The sequence below is a fragment of the Bufo gargarizans genome, unplaced genomic scaffold (genome assembly GCF_014858855.1).
Source record: "Bufo gargarizans isolate SCDJY-AF-19 unplaced genomic scaffold, ASM1485885v1 original_scaffold_903_pilon, whole genome shotgun sequence".
In the NCBI taxonomy this organism is placed as follows: Eukaryota; Metazoa; Chordata; class Amphibia; order Anura; family Bufonidae; genus Bufo; species Bufo gargarizans.
The window spans coordinates 61,576-85,936 of record NW_025334750.1 but is presented as its reverse complement, the minus strand read 5'-3'; the positions used below and the strand labels follow the sequence as shown (position 1 = coordinate 85,936).

Genomic DNA, 24,361 nt, shown 5'->3' with positions numbered 1-24,361 from the left:
TGTCATTACTGCCTCTAGTGGTCGGGTATTTCACAATGTACCTGCTGTTACTGGAGAGAAGCCCCCCTGTACTGGTGATGAGGACCCCTCTCCTCCACACACAGCTGAAGCATCTTCTGCTGTTACTAATCCTGTCATTACTGCCTCTAGTGGCCGGGTATTTCACAATGTACCTGCTGTTACTGGAGAGAAGCCCTCCCTGTACTGGTGATGAGGACCTCTCTCCTCTACACACAGCTGAGGCCTCTTCTGCTGTTATTGATCCTGTCATTACTGCCTCTAGTGGTCGGGTATTTCACAATGTACCTGCTGTTACTGGAGAGAAGCCCTCCCAATACTGGTGATGAGGACCCCTCTCCTCCACACACAGCTGAGGCCTCTTCTGCTGTTACTAATCCTGTCATTACTGCCTCTAGTGGTCGGGTATTTCACAATGTACCTGCTGTTACTGGAGAGAAGCCCTCCCAATACTGGTGATGGGGACCTCTCTCCTCCACACACAGCTGAGGCCTCTTCTGCTGTTATTGATCCTGTCATTACTGCCTCTAGTGGTCGGGTATTTCACAATGTACCTGCTGTTACTGGAGAGAAGCCCTCCCTGTACTGGTGATGGGGACCTCTCTCCTCCACACACAGCTGAGGCCTCTTCTGCTGTTACTAATCCTGTCATTACTGCCTCTAGTGGTCGGGTATTTCACAATTTACCTGCTGTTACTGGAGAGAAGCCCTCCCAATGCAGGTGATGAGGACCTCTCTCCTCCACACACAGCTGAGCCTCTTCTGCTGTTATTGATCCTGTCATTACTGCCTCTAGTGGTCGGTATTTCACAATGTACTGCTGTTACTGGAGAGAAGCCCTCCCTGTACTGGTGATGGGGACCTCTCTCCTCCACACACAGCTGAGGCCTCTTCTGCTGTTATTGATCCTGTCATTACTGCCTCTAGTGGTCGGGTATTTCACAATGTACCTGCTGTTACTGGAGAGAAGCCCTCCCAATAAAGGTGATGGGGACCCCTCTACTCCACACACAGCTGAGGCCTCTTCTGCTGTTATTGATCCTGTCATTACTGCCTCTAGTAGTCGGGTATTTCACAATGTACCTGCTGTTACTGGAGAGAAGCCCTCCCAATAAAGTTGATGGGGACCCCTCTCCTCCACACACAGCTGAGGCCTCTTCTGCTGTTATTGATCCTGTCATTACTGCCTCTAGTGGCCGGGTATTTCACAATGTACCTGCTGTTACTGGAGAGAAGCCCTCCCTGTACTGGTGATGAGGACCTCTCTCCTCTACACACAGCTGAGGCCTTCTCTGCTGTTACTAATCCTGTCATTACTGCCTCTAGTGGTCGGGTATTTCACAATGTACCTGCTGTTACTGGAGAGAAGCCCTCCCTGTACTGGTGATGAGGACCCCTCTCCTCCACACACAGCTGAGGCCTCCTCTGCTGTTATTGATCCTGTCATTACTGCCTCTAGTGGTCGGGTATTTCACAATGTACCTGCTGTTACTGGAGAGAAGCCCTCCCTGTACTGGTGATGGGGACCCCTCTCCTCCACACACAGCTGAGGCCTCTTCTGCTGTTACTAATCCTGTCATTACTGCCTCTAGTGGTCGGGTATTTCACAATGTACCTGCTGTTACTGGAGAGAAACCCTCCCTGTACTGGTGATGAGGACCTCTCTCCTCCACACACAGCTGAGGCCTCTTCTGCTGTTATTGATCCTGTCATTACTGCCTCTAGTGGTCGGGTATTTCACAATGTACCTGCTGTTACTGGAGAGAAGACCTCCCTGTACTGGTGATAAGGACCTCTCTCCTCCACACACAGCTGAGGCCTCTTCTGCTGTTATTGATCCTGTCATTACTGCCTCTAGTGGTCGGGTATTTCACAATGTACCTGATGTTACTGGAGAGAAGCCCTCCCTGTACTGGTGATTAGGACCTCTCTCCTCCACACACAGCTGAGGCCTCTGCTGTTACTAATCCTGTCATTACTGCCTCTAGTAGTCGGGTATTTCACAATGTACCTGCTGTTACTGGAGAGAAGCCCTCCCAATAAAGGTGATGGGGACCCCTCTCCTCCACACACAGCTGAGGCCTCTTCTGCTGTTATTGATCCTGTCATTACTGCCTCTAGTGGTCGGGTATTTCACAATGTACCTGATGTTACTGGAGAGAAGCCCTCCCTGTACTGGTGATGGGGACCCCTCTCCTCCACACACAGCTGAGGCCTCCTCTGCTGTTATTGATCCTGTCATTACTGCCTCTAGTGGCCGGGTATTTCACAATGAACCTGCTGTTACTGGAGAGAAGCCCTTCCAATGCAGGTGATCAGGACCCCTCTCCTCCACACACGGCTGAGGCCTCTTCTGCTGTTATTGATCCTGTCATTACTGCCTCTAGTGGTCGGGTATTTCACAATGTTCCTGCTGTTACTGGAGAGAAGCCCTCCCTGTACTGGTGATGAGGACCTCTCTCCTCCACACACAGCTGAGGCCTCTTCTGCTGTTATTGATCCTGTCATTACTGCTTATAGTGGCCGGGTATTTCACAATGTACCTGCTGTTACTGGAGAGAAGCCCTCCCTGTACTGGTGATGAGGACCCCTCTCCTCCACACACAGCTGAGGCCTCTTCTGCTGTTATTGATCCTGTCATTACTGCCTCTAGTGGCCGGGTATTTCACAATGTACCTGCTGTTACTGGAGAGAAGCCCTCCCTGTACTGGTGATGGGGACCCCTCTCCTCCACACACAGCTGAGTCCTCTTCTGCTGTTATTGATCCTGTCATTACTGCCTCTAGTGGCCGGGTATTTCACAATGTACCTGCTGTTACTGGAGAGAAGCCCTCCCTGTACTGGTGATGAGGACCTCTCTCCTCCACACACAACTGAGGCCTCTTCTGCTGTTATTGATCCTGTCATTACTGCCTCTAGTGGTCGGGTAATTCACAATGTACCTGCTGTTACTGGAGAGAAGCCCTCCCAATACTGGTGATCAGGACCTCTCTCCTCCACACACAACTGAGGCCTCTTCTGCTGTTATTGATCCTGTCATTACTGCCTCTAGTGGTCGGGTAATTCACAATGTACCTGCTGTTACTGGAGAGAAGCCCTCCCTGTACTGGTGATGAGGACCCCTCTCCTCCACACAGCTGAGGCCTCTTCTGCTGTTATTGATCCTGTCATTACTGCCTCTAGTGGTCGGGTATTTCACAATGTACCTGCTGTTACTGGAGAGAAGCCCTCCCTGTACTGGTGATGAAGACCTCTCTTCTCCACACTCAACACGTCTAGAGATGGTCATACACTGTCAGTGACCTCCAGCTGTTCCTTCTGATTGAGCATGCTTGTGTTGCGTTTCAGTATCCTTCCCTCCCCCTGTGAGGACAGAGTCTGTGCACATCATCTGGTCGGCTGGTCCCTCTGCCGTCAGTCTATTGCCAGCTCTGCTACATCTGATTGCCCGCCATCACAGTGTGACCTTCCAGCTCTGCTACATCTGATTGCCCACCATCACAGTGTGACCTTCCAGCTCTGCTACATCTGATTGCCCGCCATCACAGTGTGACCTTCCAGCTCTGCTACATCTGATTGCCCTCTATCAGTGTGACCTTAGCTATACTTACATTGTTTCTACTTCTCGTCACATCCAGAGCGCAGTTACATTGTGTCTACTGCTCCAGTCACATCCAGAGCTGCAGTTACATTGTGTCTACTGCTCCAGTCACATCCAGAGCTGCAGTTACATTGTGTCTACTGCTCCAGTCACATCCAGAGCTGCAGTTACATTGTGTCTACTGCTCGTCACATCCAGAGCTGCAGGTACATTGTGTCTACTGCTCGTCACATCCAGAGCTGCAGTTACATTCTGTCTACTGCTTGTCACATCCAGAGCTGCAGTTACATTGTGTCTACTGCTCGTCACATCCAGAGCTGCAGGTACATTGTGTCTACTGCTCGTCTCATCCAGAGCTGCAGTTACATTGTGTCTACTGCTCGTCACATCCAGAGCTGCAGTTACATTGTGTCTACTGCTCGTCACATCCAGAGCTGCAGGTACATTGTGTCTACTGCTCCAGTCACATATAGGTCTGCAGTTACATTGTGTCTACTGCTCCAGTCACATCCAGAGCTGCAGTTACATTGTGTCTACTGCTCCAGTCACATATAGGTCTGCAGTTACATTGTGTCTGCTGCTCCAGTCACATCCAGAGCTGCAGTTACATTGTGTCTACTGCTCGTCACATCCAGAGCTGCAGTTACATTGTGTCTACTGCTCGTCACATCCAGAGCTGCAGGTACATTGTGTCTACTGCTCCAGTCACATATAGGTCTGCAGTTACATTGTGTCTACTGCTCCAGTCACATCCAGAGCTGCAGTTACATTGTTTCTACTGCTCGTCACATCCAGAGCTGCAGTTACATTGTGTCTACTGCTCGTCTCATCCAGAGCTGCACTTACATTGTGTCTACTGCTCGTCACATCCAGAGCTGCAGGTACATTGTGTCTACTGCTCCAGTCACATATAGGTCTGCAGTTACATTGTGTCTGCTGCTCCAGTCACATCCAGAGCTGCAGTTACATTGTGTCTACTGCTCCAGTCACATCCAGAGCTGCAGGTACATTGTGTCTACTGCTCCAGTGAAATCCAGAGCTGCACTTACATTCTGTCTACGGCTCCAGTCACATATAGGTCTGCAGTTACATTGTGTCTACTGCTCCAGTCACATCCAGAGCTGCAGTTACATTGTTTCTACTGCTCGTCACATCCAGAGCTGCAGTTACATTGTGTCTACTGCTCGTCTCATCCAGAGCTGCACTTACATTGTGTCTACTGCTCGTCACATCCAGAGCTGCAGGTACATTGTGTCTACTGCTCCAGTCACATATAGGTCTGCAGTTACATTGTGTCTGCTGCTCCAGTCACATCCAGAGCTGCAGTTACATTGTGTCTACTGCTCCAGTCACATCCAGAGCTGCAGGTACATTGTGTCTACTGCTCCAGTGAAATCCAGAGCTGCACTTACATTCTGTCTACGGCTCCAGTCACATATAGGGCTGCAGTTACATTGTGTCTACTGCTCCATGTAACGGATCTCCTAGCACCCCGACCGGGTACCTCCGTCGATAAATGCTCCTAGTGCTTTCCGAGGACTCCAAGCACTCCACTTGACACCGTACGCCCTGCAGACCCCACGAACCGCCGCAGCTTGGTTGGGGTCTCACCGTCCTCCACCCACGCTGGACCTACGACAAGGCTCCAGGCTCCAGTGGGTGAACCTCTCCTACAGCCAGAGAGCAGGAACAGCTCTTACAAGAGCTAGTAGTTATGCCAGGGGAGTATAGCAAATCTTCAGCGTATAGCAATCCCCCAGTTTGATCAGTTATCCAAACACCAGTCTCAGCATGATGAAGGATAAAACAGGAACACTTTATTGAGGGCTACCCGCCCGTATTTATGCAGGTCCCCATCTGGTGGACACGCCCCCAGGGGACCAGAATGGAGACTGCGACACACCGAACAGATACAACACATCCCCACAATGCATCATGGTTTCCTCCTCTCTGTCCCAGAGACAACCGAGGGATAATCCAATTATCTCTCAGGACAAAGGGAGATCGCCAATACACATGTGGGGACAACAGGACAGACATCACCAGTTAAACACACAATGGCACACCCCCACAGCAAACACAGACATTTACCATATCCCCAGATAGCTCAAGTCTGAGTGCATATCATTAGGCGAGTGGCACTCAGACCACACGAATACAATTAAACTAGCCATCTGGGTACCCTCACATAACAAAATACAATTCCAAAGACAGATTTAAGCTGTGCGGCCGGCCTGTCTTCTTTACAGTTAGTATGGGCCATAATCCTGAGGCAAGAGGCTGGCAACCAGCCCCCTCCAAAACACCGTGGCGAGGTTGGTTTCGTCACACTCCAGTTACATCCAGAGCTTCCCCTGCCTCTGATTATTGTAGTCACTGGTGGTGTTTCGTGTCATGTGACTGTGGGGCGTCCCTGTGTCCCGTCCTCTGTATCCCGCAGGTACATCGGCCGTAGTTGGGAGGACACGGAGCGCCTGCGCTGGAGTGAAGGCTACCAGACGCTGTGTAACGCCCTGCGCATGGTTGGATTCCAGAATCAGGTCAGTGCCTGGAGCAGTCGGGTCCAGAGGTCACCCCTCACCCACTAGTGTAACGCCCTCTACAGACTGGTGTGAATAGTGACCTCACAGGTGCTTCTCAGCCAATCAGGATCCAGCTTTCCATGTTCTAAGTACAGCCAGGAATATCTACCACTGCCAGGAAGTGTTATCTTAGGGTCAGAGACAGTGAGGAGACCCCTCGCTGGATGATGTCCCTGGTCATGTGACTTCCAATTCTCTGGCAGGAGGAGCTGGATCTGAAGATCGTCCTCTCCGGGGTCCTTTCTCTGGGGAACATCGTCTTTGAGCCGGAGGAGGCAGGAGGTGTGACGGTGGATGGCGCCTCCATGGGCTGGCTGAAGGCTGCAGCGGTGAGAAGTGGGTGGTGGGCTGTGCATCGCATGCGTCCCCCACTACACCTTGACTCCCCCCATCAGTGGAGGCACACAGCTCCGGGGGCTGAACTGGACATGAGTGCCGGCCTCCACTTCTTCCCCACTGTCTGATGCCCCCTGCATCACCTCCTTACCTCCACAGGACCCCCGGTGCATCCCCTGTTTACCCCTGGATGTGCCCTGCATCCTCTCATTCCTCCCCCTGCTGGATGCCCTCTGTTTTCCGCCAGACGCCCTTTGTATTCCCTCACTCCCCCTGCCGGACCCCCTGTGTATTCCCTTGTTTTTCCCGCCGGACACCCTCTGTATTCCCTCACTCCCCCGTGCTGGACGCCCTCTGTATTCCCTCACTCCCCCGTGCCGGACGCCCTCCTGTTGGACGCCCTCTGTAGTCCCTCGTTCTCTCCCGTTTGACGCCCTCTGTAGTCCCTCGTTCCCTCCTGTTTCATGCCCTCTGTATTCCCTCGTTCCCTCCTGTTGGACGCCCTCTGTATTCCCTCCTGTTGGACGCCCTCTGTATTCCCTCGTTCCCTCCTGTTGGACGCCCTCTGTATTCCCTCGTTCCCTCCTGTTGGACGCCCTCTGTATTCCCTCGTTCCCTCCTGTTGGACGCCCTCTGTATTCCCTCGTTCCCCCCTGTTGGACGCCCTCTGTATTCCCTCGTTCCCTCCCGTTGGTCGCCCTCTGTATTCCCTCGTTCCCTCCCGTTGGTCGCCCTCTGTATTCCCTCGTTCCCTCCTGTTGGACGCCCTCTGTATTCCCTCGTTCCCCCCTGTTGGACGCCCTCTGTATTCCCTCGTTCCCTCCGTTGGTCGCCCTCTGTATTCCCTCGTTCCCTCCTGTTGGACGCCCTCTGTATTCCCTCGTTCCCTCCCGTTGGACGCCCTCTGTATTCCCTCGTTCCCTCCCGTTGGACGCCCTCTGTATTCCCTCGTTCCCTCCCGTTGGACGCCCTCTGTATTCCCTCGTTCCCTCCCGTTGGACGCCCTCTGTATTCCCTCGTTCCCTCCCGTTGGACGCCCTCTGTATTCCCTCCCGTTGGACGCCCTCTGTATTCCCTCGTTCCCTCCCGTTGGTCGCCCTCTGTATTCCCTCGTTCCCTCCCGTTGGTCGCCCTCTGTATTCCCTCGTTCTCTCCTGTTGGACGCCCTCTGTATTCCCTCGTTCCCTCCTGTTGGACGCCCTCTGTATTCCCTCGTTCCCTCCTGTTGGACGCCCTCTGTATTCCCTCGTTCCCTCCTGTTGGACGCCCTCTGTATTCCCTCGTTCCCTCCCGTTGGACGCCCTCTGTATTCCCTCCCGTTGGACGCCCTCTGTATTCCCTCGTTCCCTCCCGTTGGTCGCCCTCTGTATTCCCTCGTTCCCTCCCGTTGGTCGCCCTCTGTATTCCCTCGTTCTCTCCTGTTGGACGCCCTCTGTATTCCCTCCTGTTGGACGCCCTCTGTATTCCCTCGTTCCCTCCTGTTGGACGCCCTCTGTATTCCCTCGTTCCCTCCAGTTGGACGCCCTCTGTATTCCCTCGTTCCCTCCCGTTGGACGCCCTCTGTATTCCCTCCCGTTGGACGCCCTCTGTATTCCCTCGTTCCCTCCCGTTGGTCGCCCTCTGTATTCCCTCGTTCCCTCCCGTTGGTCGCCCTCTGTATTCCCTCGTTCTCTCCTGTTGGACGCCCTCTGTATTCCCTCCTGTTGGACGCCCTCTGTATTCCCTCGTTCCCTCCTGTTGGACGCCCTCTGTATTCCCTCGTTCCCTCCTGTTGGACGCCCTCTGTATTCCCTCGCTCCCTCCTGTTGGACGCCCTCTGTATTCCCTCGTTCCCTCCTGTTGGACGCCCTCTGTATTCCCTCGTTCCCTCCTGTTGGACGCCCTCTGTATTCCCTCGTTCCCTCCTGTTGGACGCCCTCTGTATTCCCTCGTTCCCTCCTGTTGGACGCCCTCTGTATTCCCTCGTTCCCTCCTGTTGGACGCCCTCTGTATTCCCTCGTTCCCTCCTGTTGGACGCCCTCTGTATTCCCTCGTTCCCTCCTGTTGGACTCCCTCTGTATTCCCTCGTTCCCTCCTGTTGGACGCCCTCTGTATTCCCTCCTGTTGGACGCCCTCTGTATTCCCTCCTTCCCTCCTGTTGGACGCCCTCTGTATTCCCTCCTTCCCTCCTGTTGGACGCCCTCTGTATTCCCTCCTTCCCTCCTGTTGGACGCCCTCTGTATTCCCTCGTTCCCTCCTGTTGGACGCCCTCTGTATTCCCTCGTTCCCTCCTGTTGGACGCCCTCTGTATTCCCTCGTTCCCTCCTGTTGGACGCCCTCTGTATTCCCTCGTTCCCTCCTGTTGGACTCCCTCTGTATTCCCTCGTTCCCTCCTGTTGGACGCCCTCTGTATTCCCTCGTTCCCTCCTGTTGGACGCCCTCTGTATTCCCTCGTTCCCTCCTGTTGGACGCCCTCTGTATTCCCTCGTTCCCTCCTGTTGGACGCCCTCTGTATTCCCTCGTTCCCTCCTGTTGGACGCCCTCTGTATTCCCTCGTTCCCTCCTGTTGGACGCCCTCTGTATTCCCTCGTTCCCTCCTGTTGGACGCCCTCTGTATTCCCTCGTTCCCTCCTGTTGGACGCCCTCTGTATTCCCTCGTTCCCTCCTGTTGGACTCCCTCTGTATTCCCTCGTTCCCTCCTGTTGGACGCCCTCTGTATTCCCTCCTGTTGGACGCCCACTGTATTCCCTCCTTCCCTCCTGTTGGACGCCCTCTGTATTCCCTCGTTCCTTCCTGTTGGATGCCCTCTGTATTCCCTCGTTCCCTCCTGTTGGACGCCCTCTGTATTCCCTCGTTCCCTCCTGTTGGACGCCCTCTGTATTCCCTCGTTCCCTCCTGTTGGACGCCCTCTGTATTCCCTCGTTCCCTCCTGTTGGACGCCCTCTGTATTCCCTCGTTCCCTCCCGTTGGACGCCCTCTGTATTCCCTCGTTACCTCCTGTTGAACGCCCTCTGTATTCCCTCGTTCCCTCCCGTTGGACGCCCTCTGTATTCCCTCGTTCCCTCCTGTTGGACGCCCTCTGTATTCCCTCGTTCCCTCCTGTTGGACGCCCTCTGTATTCCCTCGTTCCCTCCCGTTGGACGCCCTCTGTATTCCCTCGATCCCTCCCGTTGGACGCCCTCTGTATTCCCTCCTGTTGGACGCCCTCTGTATTCCCTCGTTCCCTCCTGTTGGACTCCCTCTGTATTCCCTCGTTCCCTCCTGTTGGACTCCCTCTGTATTCCCTCGTTCCCTCCTGTTGGACGCCCTCTGTATTCCCTCGTTCCCTCCTGTTGGACGCCCTCTAGGTTTCGTTCTTTTCTAAAGCTCTTCTCATGCTGAGTTTTGGGGGGGTTTTGCAGGGTCAGTTTGGGGTGCAGCCGGACGACCTGTTGAGCTGCCTGATTTGCACGACATCCCTGACCCGCGGTGAAGCTATCCGGAGACTGCATAGCAAGCAGCAGGCAGAAGGTGAGGTGGGCGGCCGACTGCTCACATGACTGGTGCGGCTGCCTTATCTGGGGGTCTGAGGTGATACAGGGGTGTCCCTCAGTCGAAGTAGAGAGCGGCACATTTATGACTATATGACCATACAGGGAGTGAGTGTGTCCTGACCCTCATCATGGTGGTCGCGTGTAGGAGAATGACTCCTGGGGATCTGTGTGCTGTCAGGTGCTGGAGTTGGGGGAGGAGGTTGTGGCTCCCATGTGTTCCGTGTGTAGCCTGTGACATTCGTGGTCACTGACTGACAGGCTAACATGTTCTCTTAGACGTGTAGTATGTTGGGTGTGTACAGTGAAGATGGTTTAATGTTACATATGTGTACAGTATGACCGCTGCTGATGGCCATCCATGTCTTCTCTGTGTGTAGATGCCAGAGACTCCATCGCTCGGGTGGTTTACTCTCGTCTTTTTGGTTGGATCGTTAAGAAGGTGAACGATCTTCTTGCTGAAGACGCGGTCGCAGGGTCACAGATGCTGGAGATCGGTGAGTCTGTGCCCACTGCTGATGATGATGATGATGATGGGCGTTGTCCTCCGTACTTATGGTCATCGTCTTCTTCCATCACTCAGGGATTCTCGATATCTTTGGCTTTGAGAACTTTGCTATAAATCGTTTTGAGCAGTTATGTATAAACCTGGCAAATGAGCAGCTGCAGAACTTCTTCAACCACGTAAGTGACACTTCACACAATATGTCCTCTACAGTCACATGTCCACTCATAGTGGTATGTTACATGAACTGTCCAACCAACATGTGATCATGTGTTACAAGTTCCCCACATATAACTTCTGATCATCTATTATGTTAACGAAGAAGACAGAGGACAGGTCTAGGAGGAGGAAGACAGAGTAATGAAGAAGGCAGAGGACAAGTCTAGGAGGAGGAGCACAGAGTAATGTAGAAGGCAGAGGACAAGTCTAGGAGGAGGAGCACAGAGTAATGTAGAAGGCAGAGGACAAGTCTAGGAGGAGGAGAACAGAGTAATGTAGAAGGCAGAGGACAAGTCTAGGAGGAGGAGCACAGAGTAATGTAGAAGGCAGAGGACAAGTCTAGGAGGAGGAGCACAGAGTAATGTAGAAGGCAGAGGACAAGTCTAGGAGGAGGAGCACAGCGTAATGTAGAAGGCAGAGGACAAGTCTAGGAGGAGGAGCACAGAGTAATGTAGAAGGCAGAGGACAAGTCTAGTGGAAGGGGCACTGGGTAATGTAGAATGCAGAGGACAGGTCTAGTAGGAGAAGCCCAGAGTAATATAGAAGGGAGAGGACAAGTCTAGAAGGAGGAGGACAGGGTAATGTAGAAGGCAGATGACAGGTCTAGAAGGAGGAGGAAAGGTCTAGTAGAAGGAGCACAGGGTAATGTAGAAGGGATAGGACAAGTCTAGAAGGCAGAGGACATGTTTCGGAGGAGGAAGACAGGTCTAGAAGTAGGAGGAGTACAGAGTAGGGTAGAAGACTGAGGAAAGGTCTAGGAGGAGGAGAACAGAGTAATGTAGAAGTCAGATGACAGGTCTAGGAGGAGCACATAGTAATGTATAAGGCAGTGGATGTGTCTAGAAGGTGGAGGACAGTAATGTAGAAGACAGGTCTACAAGGTGGAGGAAGACAGAATAATGTAGAAGGCAGAGGACAGGTCTAGGAGGAGGAACACAGAAGTAATGTAGAAGGCAGAGGACAGCTCTAGAAGGATGAGCATTGGGTAATGTAGAAGACAATCTTGTGTAAGAGTGGTTCTCAGGACAATAAGGAACTAGCTATGTGCTTCAAATTGAAGAAGTTGAACTCTGCTTGCTAAATTCGAAATTTCAGCAAAACTACATTTTTCTCTAACGGAGATCTGCCTTAATTTTTCAGGATTGCTATCAGATCTGTATTTCTGCCACAATACGTTCATCAACTGCCTCATGTATTATACAGTTTATAGTGGTATTCTGGTTATTTCAATCACCTATATACAGGAGAAGGGGCAACTAGAAGATGGGTGGGTGTCTCTCTGCGGGGTCCCCTTCTGACCCTGAGAATTGGCGCCCTGTACCCTGCAAGGCCCCGTATAATGCATCCACTCTTCTCTGTGGGACCTTCCAGACATGGTTAAGGACCATACTCCACTATGTCTGGCTGTCCCATTATAGATGGATGATTGCTGTTTTTTCTCTTCACCTCTGATGTTGGCACCTTAGACCACGAGATAATCCTCCTTTCATCAGGCAGGGACAGGAAGCTTAAAAGTGCCCGCTTCCATCTTCTCAGTATCTTCATGTGGAGAGAAGCAACAACATGGACGCGGGTTCGGACAGGGGGGCCTACCTTTGACAAAATCAGCTTGTTCCCATACTAATGCCTGCTGCAATGCTCCAGACCCTTTTATATTTGGTGCTCCAGTATGGGGGGGTCGGCTGGTAAAACCGCAGAAACTCGGAGTCCCTCCAGTGTTTACTGGCGACGTCATGAGGGGAGTCCTTAGTAAGCGGCACGGCAGTTCCCTGATGCACGGGTGGAACCTGGTGACATACTGATTGACCAGAATATGGTGCATGGGTTAAGGTGTAAGGAGGAGAGAGCAGAGCCTGGCATCGGTGCTGCCTGGAGGGTATGGAGCGGTATGGAGCACTGTGACTCGTGTCTATTCCCTCTGTGTCTCTCTGATGGTGAGCGTGATAAGAAATGTACAGATGAAATTTTCAGAAAGCAGAAGTCTTGCTCAATACGTCAAGCAGTGGCAGGACTGGCATCCTTCACAGCCTGCCTACCAGCAGTCAGGTGGGCACAATTTCATTCTCTCGCCCTACAGAGGCGGCAGTGGACCAAGAGAATGGATCCGCTAGAGAGAACATTTGGCGATTCTACAAAAGGTAAATGACTCTACGATGGTGGGAGTCGATGAGGAATTTAGAATGAGGGATTCTTTGGGTAAATCACAACTGCTGGATCAGAACCACAGACGCCAATCTTTGCAGGTGGGGGGCTCACCTACAGCAGATGACATCTGAAGGGTCCTGGGACCAGGCAGACAGGAGAATGTCTTCAGATCACAAGGAGTTGAAAGCAGTCTGGAAGGAGGTCATTCTCGCCAAAATCAAGAATTCTAAGGTACAACATGATGGTAGTGGCACATAGAAATCAGGAGGATGCCCGGCGCAGAGTACTACTGGGCAGAACAAAACATAATTTCCTTATCCACAGTTATGTATCTAAATGGGATGGAAAATGTGGAATTGTAGAAAGCTGCAAGAGGTTAAATCCAGGGGAATGGCGCCTCAAGTAAGGAGATACTTGAATAGTCCAGAGGTGGGGCTTCCACAAATGGATTTGTTTGCTTGTCGCAGAAACGCAAAACTGGTTAACTACTTTTCTATTGATCCAAATAGTGTCTATAACCTCAGCCAGAAGAGTTGGTGAGATTCCAGCGTTTTCAGTAAAACCTCTCTTCCTGATGGGGAGGATAGGATTATCTTAGAGACCTTTCATTCCTCCCTAAGGTAGTGTTGGATTATCACAGATTTTAGAAAGTTGTGCTTCCTTCTGTGAAAGACCAAAGGCTGAAGCTGGAAAGGTTTTCTAGAAGTTGGATGTTAGAAGATATATTCTACAATATTTAAAAGCCACAGAATCCTGGAGAAAGTCAAATTCCCTTTTTGTTCAGTTCCAGAGGAATAGGAGAAGCATGAAAGCTTCAAAATCATCCATTGCTAGATGGGCAAAATTAGCAATATGTGAGGCCTATGAGACATTGGTGAAGGAGGTGCCTAAGATTCTTAAGGCACATTCAACTTGGTCGATATCAACCTCCTGGGTGGAGAGAGCCTCCGCCTCCATTGAACAGATTTCTGAGGCTGTAACATGGGTCAGCCCTCATATATTCGTGAAGGATTAGAGTAGAAATTGACCGACAATATGATCTATCCTTTGGGTAAAGGTTTTACAGGTGGTAGTCCCACCCTAGACTATTGATCCGGCAGATCTCATGCTCTAAGGTGCTTTCATGGAGTCTGAAGGGCAAAAAACTAATTAGTCTTACAGATAATTCCTTTTTCACAAAACCTCCACGATGGCACCGCATATGTCCCTGCCGTAACTTAAAAAATCTGTATCTCCTGACAATGAGGAGAAGGTGAAGGAGGGTCCTTTTCAGATTCTTGTCTTTCTGCCTGGTGGGCCAAGGATCATCTTATGGTTTAATGCAGTGAAGCCCAACTTGCGGCCCTCCAGCTATTACAACTTCTAGCATGCCTGGACAGCCTACAGCTATTAGGGCATGCTGATAGTTGTAGTTTTGCAACAGCTGGAGGGCCGCAGGTTCAGCATCCCTGGTCTAAGGTGCCGTCATGGAGGTTTTGTGAAAAAAGTAATTACTGATAAGACCGATAAGAGTCTACAAGTGGGTACGACCCAGGGTGATGTAATGTCAGTCTACACCAGCGTCTCTTTGTTTATGGGTAGAGCAGTTTAACCACAGGGTGTGCTTTCCTAAGGCTGGCCCCTGCATGTTATGAAGTGCTCCAAAATCAAAGCAATATGGAGAAATATGTTAAAACAGGATTGAAGGCTGCAACTAAAGAAGTGATTGAACCCAGTCAATGCTCCAAGGAGCCAGTATCCATGTCCTCCTCGAGACGCCTTTTTGGCAAACTTGCTCAGTGAAATTATTCAGAAGTCAGGTGTCAGTTATAGGAGTCTCCTGGTTGGATACTACAGCTGTCACTCAGAGCAGAGGGGAGGAGCTATGAGCAGCTGAATGCAGAGAGCATTCCAGAGTGAAACTCCGCCTCCAGGGTATGAGAACAGATTTTGTCAGAATAAATCTTCATATTCTCACTGCTCCTGATGAGAAACATTCTAGAAAACCCAAGTTTGTTCTCTTCTCATTTCCTATCTAGTGCTGTCAGCAGACTAGCATGGTGAGAGCTGCTGACAGACCTCTCTGCAAGGGGGCGAGATGAGCCAGAAATAATTTGGGAAGGAGTGAAAAATCACATATGCTAAGATATTCATCTTTCCAGTGTCTGTGATGCCCCTGAGTTTTTGGGTGCCCTAAACTGGGCAACATTTCAAGATATTGTGGAGCTTCCTTTCTTACCATTTCTCGCACCCTAAGTCACAATGAACTAAGAAGATAGCAGGAAAATGGACTCCTGAGAAAACTCTGAAGGACCCGATTGATTGGTGGGATTCTGTGTGAATAGCCGGACTCTCGTGGCCCCTCGTAGGCTTTGAAGACCTCCTCTTCTGACATGTAAGAAGGGAGACCCGCTCTTTTATTATGTGCAGTGGTATTACTGTGTACTGATGTCTACAGGACCACCCAACGCTTGGATGATTTATGGAACTGGTGTGGTATACAGGGCCTCTCGCGACACTTGTCCTCACATCCCCGAGCCCATTAATGGGAGATGTTTTTACTTACCTCCGTCTTCCGTGCTTCTGAGGGCTGTTTCCTCCACTTCCCCGCACCCCCCTCAACAATGCGAGCTGACAGGTCTGACCACATGTTTAGAATGTTAGAATACATCTCTGCACATACAAGAATGAAGATCGAGCAGATATGAGAGCCAAATACTTGGGGACACTCCATGAGATTGTCACTGTGGGCAGTTTGTGACTTTTATAGTCTTCTCCATCATATTCCCTGATGACTACTTTTTATAGAGGGTTGGACGCCCCTACCACACGGGGTCGGACACAGGTTTCTTCTGAGATCAGATCACATCTCCCTTAGAACACCTTCAGAGACCTCTGACCGCCCCCGCTCCTGGGAGCATGTAATGGCCGCAAAAACCACTTCCTGACCAAAGGTTATGTGCTCATATCTGCATCATCGTCAGGAGGGAAATGTCCTTCTTGTGACACCTAAAGCCCCATCGCTTTATTATATAATACCTCAGAGTTTTTTAACAATTTTAGAGGTTTCTGCCTAAAAATCGGCTCCAAAAAATGCCTTAAAACATAAATGTCAGTGGGAAGCAGCACATCCGTGTCCTGGGGCAGAATCGGCACTGGATCTCCTATTCAAATGAATGAGAAGCAGAAAAAACAGCTCCATGTAAGTCCAGGTGGTTTTTGGTGCAGATCTGTTTCAAAAACCTCCAGCTGAAAATTCAGCTTTGTATTGAACCCATCGGTTAAAGAAGGAGGCGTCAAAAACGGCATGAAACCTTTTTTTCGTGCTGAAAAGACTTGTGTTTTTCTAAATCGATCATGTGAACTGGCCCTGAGAATATATTCCTTTAATAATACTGCTGCCCTCCACACTGATTGTAGCTGCACCCACATGTCGGGGAGAGAGGAGGCAGAGCTCTACGCCTCTTCATACACCTTGACGAGATCTGCTGCGTTGGTCCTTCTCTGCACAGATGCTCTGAAGCCATTTGGTGGAGCAGACTGGAGCTTCAGGAAATAATGGGACCCCCTCCTGCTCTCCTCTCCTGACCGCCCTACCGATGGACGCATGATATCTAGGATTTACACTTGGGGACACAGCATAAAACCGCTGCACGTTCATAAGACCTGCTAATCTGATGCCTTCTCCGACATTTCTAATCTGATGGGAACGTTTGGGAAAATCTTGAGCTTTAAAATAAACTAAGTAATTTCCGTTAGTGCTGTCGCCCCTTTACATCTGGACCACAAACCCCACATTGGGTATAAACTTGAGCGCAGATACTCCTGTGACCTGTAAAGGGATTGTTCAGTATTTCGCTGACAGGACTGAACATTTCTGGAATGTCTCCTTCTCGTTACGGTTGGAGGGAGCGTACTGAGAAAACCGTCACTCTCCCTAATCGTCTTTATGCTGTACAAACACTTCCACATTTTATTCTTACCTATAATTTTTCCCAACTGTGAGAAAAATTGTTTGGACCTTCATATGGCGTAAGGTTAAGCCTGGGGTATCCTCTAGAACAGTGAGACCGAGCGCCCAAACTGCAGCCAAACAGCCACTTATTTATCGTGAAGTGCCAACACGGCAATGTAACCTGAATACAATATAATATATCTTCCATGTACGTTATCATTTAGCTGTAATAGCCTACATTCAGTGCGCTGCCTGCGCCGTTCATAGTGCGCCTGCGCTGATGAATGGCAGGAAATGTCTAAGGCACTTTGCTCCACCATAGACTTTTTCCGGGGTGCGGTGCCCACACAGAGGGCTTTGACTGCCTGTGCCATAGGTTCGCCATCACTTCTCTAGAATCTGAACATGAAGCAAATGCTCTGCAGGTATCAGGTGTAGTGCAGGGCACAGTTGGTACTCCAGGAGCCATCCCGCTTCTCTGCGCCAATGGCCCTTAACCTCCGCTCATTCTGTGGGAAGTTGTAGTCGATTAGGGGACATTGAAGACCTAGGAAGAAATGAAGGAGGTGATGGGCCTTTCACAACCCTATCAGTCTCCTCCTAAATTTACAAGCCCATGAATTGGTGAAAGCCATCGGCACATGCAGATCTGCCTCTACCGTCCTCACCAGCCACAAATTGTACTCTCATTGACAAACATTACCGCCACCCAGATAGATATGATGGTGTGCTACTGCACTCCTGCAGTTATGTAAATGATTGCAGGCAAGGTCTGATTAGATACTGCGTATTGCCACAAGAGGGTGTAAACGTGCCTCCTCTGCTGCTCTATGCAACAACTCTCAGAGGCTATTTCGGGGCAGTGTACCTCTTGGTGAGAGATCATTGACTGCTAGACATGCCTCTATGATGCACATGAAGACATTTTTTCCAGTTGTCAGATGTTAAGAGGAGGTGTATCACTGGACAGAGAAGCAAAATGGTAATCTTTCCATCTAGGCCGAGTAGTTAGAAGATGTTGGGAGCAGTGGTTACATGAGGACACGTACAGGGGAACAGGCTCCGGATCTCCCAGACAGACACTAGTAGAGAGAATTGTTTAATTTGCCAGCAAGCAAGAGCAGCTGCCAACGTTTTGTTGTCCACCATTCAAATACAGGCACCCCTGTTTCTGCCTGAACCATTTCCAGGTGCATAACATTTGGTGTCTCAGCACCCTTTACTTGCTACTAACACCCGGCCACTATCACCTTCATCTTCAGTGGTGTCATGAACAAGAAACCTGGACTGGAACCATATTGTCGTAAGTGATGAACCCAGGTTTGGACTATGGAGGCCTCGTGGTGAGCACTTCAATCCTGCCTTTACTGTGTGACACACTGCCCTGATACGAGGACACTAACAGCTCAGTGATATGTGCAGGACATCCTGCCACCACAATGTGGTCCTCTAATGGCAGGGCTTCCACTCATCAGCAGGATAATGCTCACCCACATACAGCAAGGCTTTCCCAGGAATGTCTCCTCCAAATTACAACATTTCCTTGGCTACCTGGTCACCAGATTTATCACCAATCCAACTTTTATGGAACCAGCTGAGACGCTGACAATTTGAGTGTGCAGGATCTACAGGCCTAGACTTGACATCTGTGGGAAAATGTGCCACAGGATACCATGCAGAACCTCTATGTCTCCATTCCCAACTATATCCCTAACTTGTATCCAGGCTGGAGGCCATATATCATCTCTTATGGAGGCTAGAGGTCATATCTTATCTCATATGGAGGCTAGATGTCATATCTCATCTTGTATCCAGGCTAGAGATAACACAGCAGGGCCCTAAAGCCTCCTTTCAGTTGTACAGTTCATCCTCTAATATTAGAATCTCTTCCATCTGTCATCATTACAGTCACATAGAGCCTCATTTTATGTCAGAAAACCTCAAAATCCATGAAACAACTGACTTTAATGTTGCTGCCAGAACAGTGTAATGTAGAAGGCAGATGACAGGTCTAGGAGGAAGAGCACAGCGTAATGTAGAAGGCAGAGGACAGGTCTAGGAGGAGGAGCACAGAGTAATGTAGAAGGTGGAGGACAGGTCTAGAAGGAGGAGCACAGAGTAATGTAGAAGGCAGAGGACAGGTCTAGGAGGAGGAGCACAGAGTAATGTAGAAGGTAGAGGACAGGTCTAGAAGGAGGAGCACAGAGTAATGTAGAAGGCAGATGACAGGTCTAGGAGGAGGAGCACAGTGTAATGTAGAAGGTGGAGGACAGGTCTAGGAGGAGGAGCACAGCGTAATGTAGAAGGTGGAGGACAGGTCTAGGAGGAGGAGCACAGAGTAATGTAGAAGGCAGAGGACAGGTCTAGGAGGAGGAGCACAGAGTAATGTAGAAGGTAGATGTCAGGTCTAGAAGGAGGAGCACAGAGTAATGTAGAAGGTAGAGGACAGGTCTAGGAGGAGGAGCACAGTGTAATGTAGAAGGCAGAGGACAGGTCTAGGAGGAGGCGCACAGAGTAATGTAGAAGGTAGATGTCAGGTCTAGAAGGAGGAGCACAGAGTAATGTAGAAGGTAGAGGACAGGTCTAGGAGGAGGAGCACAGAGTAATGTAGAAGGTGGAGGACAGGTCTAGAAGGAGGAGCACAGAGTAATGTAGAAGGCAGAGGACAGGTCTAGGAGGAGGAGCACAGAGTAATGTAGAAGGTAGAGGACAGGTCTAGAAGGAGGAGCACAGTGTAATGTAGAAGGTGGAGGACAGGTCTAGGAGGAGGAGCACAGAGTAATGTAGAAGGCAGAGGACAGGTCTAGGAGGAGGAGCACAGAGTAATGTAGAAGGTAGATGTCAGGTCTAGAAGGAGGAGCACAGAGTAATGTAGAAGGTAGATGTCAGGTCTAGAAGGAGGAGCACAGAGTAATGTAGAAGGCAGAGGACAGGTCTAGGAGGAGGAGCACAGAGTAATGTAGAAGGTAGATGTCAGGTCTAGAAGGAGGAGCACAGAGTAATGTAGAAGGCAGAGGACAGGTCTAGGAGGAGGAGCACAGTGTAATGTAGAAGGCAGAGGACAGGTCTAGGAGGAGGAGCACAGAGTAATGTAGAAGGTAGATGTCAGGTCTAGAAGGAGGAGCACAGAGTAATGTAGAAGGTAGAGGACAGGTCTAGGAGGAGGAGCACAGAGTAATGTAGAAGGTGGAGGACAGGTCTAGCAGGAGGAGCACAGAGTAATGTAGAAGGCAGAGGACAGGTCTAGGAGGAGGAGCACAGAGTAATGTAGAAGGTAGAGGACAGGTCTAGAAGGAGGAGCACAGTGTAATGTAGAAGGTGGAGGACAGGTCTAGGAGGAGGAGCACAGAGTAATGTAGAAGGCAGAGGACAGGTCTAGGAGGAGGAGCACAGAGTAATGTAGAAGGTAGATGTCAGGTCTAGAAGGAGGAGCACAGAGTAATGTAGAAGGTAGATGTCAGGTCTAGAAGGAGGAGCACAGAGTAATGTAGAAGGTGGAGGACAGGTCTAGGAGGAGGAGCACAGAGTAATGTGGAAGGTAGAGGACAGGTCTAGGAGGAGGAGCACAGCGTAATGTAGAAGGCAGAGGACAGGTCTAGGAGGAGGAGCACAGTGTAATGTAGAAGGTAGAGGACAGGTCTAGGAGGAGGAGCACAGTGTAATGTAGAAGGCAGAGGACAGGTCTAGGAGGAGGAGCACAGAGTAATGTAGAAGGCAGAGGACAGGTCTAGGAGGAGGAGCACAGAGTAATGTAGAAGGTGGAGGACAGGTCTAGGAGGAGGAGCACAGAGTAATGTAGAAGGTGGATGACAGGTCTAGGAGGAGGAGCACAGAGTAATGTAGAAGGTGGAGGACAGGTCTAGGAGGAGGAGCACATAGTAATGTAGAAGGTGGAGGACAGGTCTAGGAGGAGGAGCACAGAGTAATGTAGAAGGTAGAGGACAGGTCTAGGAGGAGGAGCACAGTGTAATGTAGAAGGTGGAGGACAGGTCTAGAAGGAGGAGCACAGAGTAATGTAGAAGGAGGAGGATAGAGTAATGTAGAAGGCTGAGGACAGGTCTAGAAGGAGGAACACGGAGTAATGTAGAAGGCAGAGGACCGGTATAGAAGGAGGGGGACAGAGTAATGTAGAAGGCTGAGGACAGGTCTAGAAGGAGGAGCACAGAGTAATGTAGAAGGCAGAGGACCGTTATTGAAGGAGGAGCACAGTGTAATGTAGAAGGTGGAGGACAGGTCTAGAAGGAGGAGCACAGAGTAATGTAGAAGGTGGAGGACAGGTCTAGGAGGAGGAGCACAGTGTAATGTAGAAGGTGGAGGACAGGTCTAGAAGGAGGAGCACAGAGTAATGTAGAAGGAGGAGGATAGAGTAATGTAGAAGGCTGAGGACAGGTCTAGAAGGAGGAACACGGAGTAATGTAGAAGGCAGAGGACCGGTATAGAAGGAGGGGGACAGAGTAATGTAGAAGGCTGAGGACAGGTCTAGAAGGAGGAGCACAGAGTAATGTAGAAGGCAGAGGACAGGTCTAGGAGGAGGAGCACAGAGTAATGTAGAAGGCAGAGGACCGTTATTGAAGGAGGAGCACAGTGTAATGTAGAAGGTGGAGGACAGGTCTAGAAGGAGGAGCACAGAGAAATGTAGAAGGCGGAGGACAGGTATAGGACGAGGAGGACAGAGTAATGTAGGTGGCCAGCTGTTAGTGTTATATGTTTTCTACATATAACATGTTATGTGTTGCTTGCTGTCTACATATAACATATTGTCACGTCATGTCTTGTGTCATTGGCAGCACATATTCCTGATGGAGCAGCAGCATTACCAGGAGGAGGGGATCACGGAGGACGCGGTCATCTTCACCAATAACCAGGCCATACTGGTACGCACCTGATACTGTCCATATACCGTCAGCTCAGCATATTGGATGGTGCTGTGATTCTGGAGTGTGCAGAAGGTCTTTAGTACTAATGTAGTGGTCCAAGCCCCCCCCCCCCACCCCTGGGTTCCTGCAGGCATGATGGCAGGTGGTGCCTCTCACATAACATGTGGTGACAGCAGTAACACATGGGAGAGGCCATAATCCCACCGTGACGGTGCAGGATGAGACGCCTTCACTTCTGATGGAGATTCTGATGTTGGCTGCAGCTCCCATGGTCTGGAATACTGTAGTCATACCCCTCTCTCCAGAAGTTGGAGTTCCCCTTTAAGCTGAATATTGCATATAACTTTGTGCAGCTCCCACGAGGTTCACGCTGCTCTCCCTCCCCATCTCTAGGATCTGTTCCTGGCGCGACCCTGGGGCATCCTCTCTATTTTGGATGAGCAGACCTCATTTCCACAGGTGAGTGACATGTGATCTATGGGGAACCCTCCATCTTGTGTGCCATCCCGTGCTTCTGTTTGGTTTTACCTGCCCCTGGTCATTATATAATAGTCCACTCTGTGTGTGACCGTGGCGGTCAGATGGGAATCCTAACATACCCGTGTAGAAACCCCTCGGTGCATCTACCTCCCATGATGCATCTTCTCAAGCCGCATTCTGTCACTTTATACTACTGGGAGGGGCTTAGTGGTCACATGACATCTGACATCACATACCCTGTGGTCCGGTTCAGCTGATGTCATTGTGGGATGTCTTTCCCTAATATAAATTGTTTTAGGCATCTGACTCGTCTTTTGTGGAGAAACTCAACGCTGGTTGTGGAACAAATCCTTACTATGAGCGAATCCGAGGAAAGGATCCGGGATTCACCGTTCATCACTACGCCGGAAAGGTAACCGCCCTTCACCCAATCTCCATATCATGGTAGCTTTACTCCTAATGACCTTAATAGCAGTGGCTCCACCCTCTGATGACATTGGCTTTAGTAGCCCCACCCCCTTTGGGCATTGGCTGTGGTAGCTCCACCCCCTGATGACCTTTGCCCTGCCGCTGGCGGTATATTCTGATGCTCCTCATCCCCCCTCTCAGGTGCAGTACACGGCAGTCGGGTTCTTGGAGAGGAACAGGGACACGATTCCAGTGAACATTCAGAACCTGTTTATAAACAGCGAGACCTTATTACTGAGCCTGCTGTTCTCAGGTAGGTTGTCACTGATGAGCTCATTCCGGACGTGTGGTTCTAGGGGGTAGGTGCTCTCTTGTAACCCCTGCCCCAGTGTAATGAAAGGTAGTAAATCTTGTATTCTTGATGATTCCCTCAGCCAGCATCTCTAGAACGGGAACCCTGATGCCCATACACAGAGAGAAGGTAAGTGATTGTAGGCCATGCTCCTCCACGTTGTCACACTGTTCATGTCGTCATCTACGCCGTGAACAATTTCATGCTTTTTCACTTTAAATGATTGAAAATGTAAATCCCTTTCACAACCATTTCAGTGAGTGTTTTGTGTCTACGTTACAGGCTCTGATGTCACAGGATAAAGCTTCTACTCGTAAGATGTCTGTTGGGGCGCAGTTTCGGGTATGGATGTTCTCCTTGATATGCTTTTAAAGTGTGGTGGTGAGAAGATGTGACTATGGAGGTTCTCCTTGAAATATGGTATCGGTGTGTTGGTGAGGACCTGGGACTACGGAGGTTCTCCTTGAAATATGGTATTGGTGTGTTGGTGAGGACCTGGGACTACGGAGGTTCTCCTTGATATGCAGTAATAGAGTGGTGGTGAAAAGCTGTGCCTATGGAGGTTCTTCTTGATGAGCAGCGATATTGTGGTGGTAGAAGCTGTGACTATGGAGGTTCTTCTTGATATATTGATGATGGTTTAGTGCTGAGGAGCTGTAACTATGTAGCAATGGTATAGTGATGAGAAGCTGTAACTTTGGACCGTCTCCTATATATTTAGGGATGGATGGTGTGGTTGGGAGAGGTTTGACTCATGGTGTACTGGTGAGGAAGTGTGACTATGGATCATCTACTTGATATGTGCTAATGGTGTGGCAGTGAGGAGTTGTGCCTATGCATTTTTGCTTTATGTGATGATGGGGTGGTGCTGAGGAGCTGTGACTATGGAGGTACTACTTTATATGAGTGATAGTGTGCAGCTGTTTTTGTGGTGGTTTTTCTTCATATGTGGATGGTGACTATGGAAGTTCTCCATGTTATATGATGGTTAATGATGAGGAGCTCTTATTGTGGTGGGTGTCCTTCATGTGTTGATGGTGAGGAGCTGTGACTGGAGGTTTTCTTCGATATTTGATAATGGTCTGTTGCTGAGGAGCTGTGACTATGGAGGTTCACATTGTTATGTGATGATGGAGTGGTGGTCAGAATCTGTGACTGGAGGTTTTTCCGCGTTATCTGATGTGTGGAGATGTTATTGTGGTGGTTCTCCTTCATATGTGGATGGTGAGGAGCTGTTGAGGTTTTCTTTGATATGTGAGCTGAGCTTTGAGCTTGACTGTTGAGCTTCTCTGTGTTGTGTGATGGTGTGGTGGCAAGGCGCCGTGTTTATGGAGGTTCTACTTGATATGTGTGATGCTGAGGAGCTGTGACTGGATGTTCTCCTTGGTATGTCAA

General features: G+C 50.1%; 1 protein-coding gene across 1 annotated transcript in view; it reads left to right on the top strand.

The window, feature by feature from the left end:
- The window catches only part of LOC122924216 (myosin-IIIb-like), a 64,955-nt gene that overhangs the window by 13,758 nt on the left and 26,836 nt on the right, over positions 1-24,361 (top strand). The window contains exons 5-15 of the mRNA XM_044275136.1: positions 6,060-6,159; positions 6,405-6,530; positions 9,918-10,026; positions 10,427-10,543; positions 10,630-10,730; positions 21,637-21,723; positions 22,120-22,185; positions 22,505-22,618; positions 22,816-22,927; positions 23,049-23,095; positions 23,249-23,308. Coding sequence (XP_044131071.1) covers positions 6,060-6,159; positions 6,405-6,530; positions 9,918-10,026; positions 10,427-10,543; positions 10,630-10,730; positions 21,637-21,723; positions 22,120-22,185; positions 22,505-22,618; positions 22,816-22,927; positions 23,049-23,095; positions 23,249-23,308 — 1,039 coding nt within the window. The remainder of the gene's footprint in view (positions 1-6,059; positions 6,160-6,404; positions 6,531-9,917; positions 10,027-10,426; positions 10,544-10,629; positions 10,731-21,636; positions 21,724-22,119; positions 22,186-22,504; positions 22,619-22,815; positions 22,928-23,048; positions 23,096-23,248; positions 23,309-24,361) is intronic.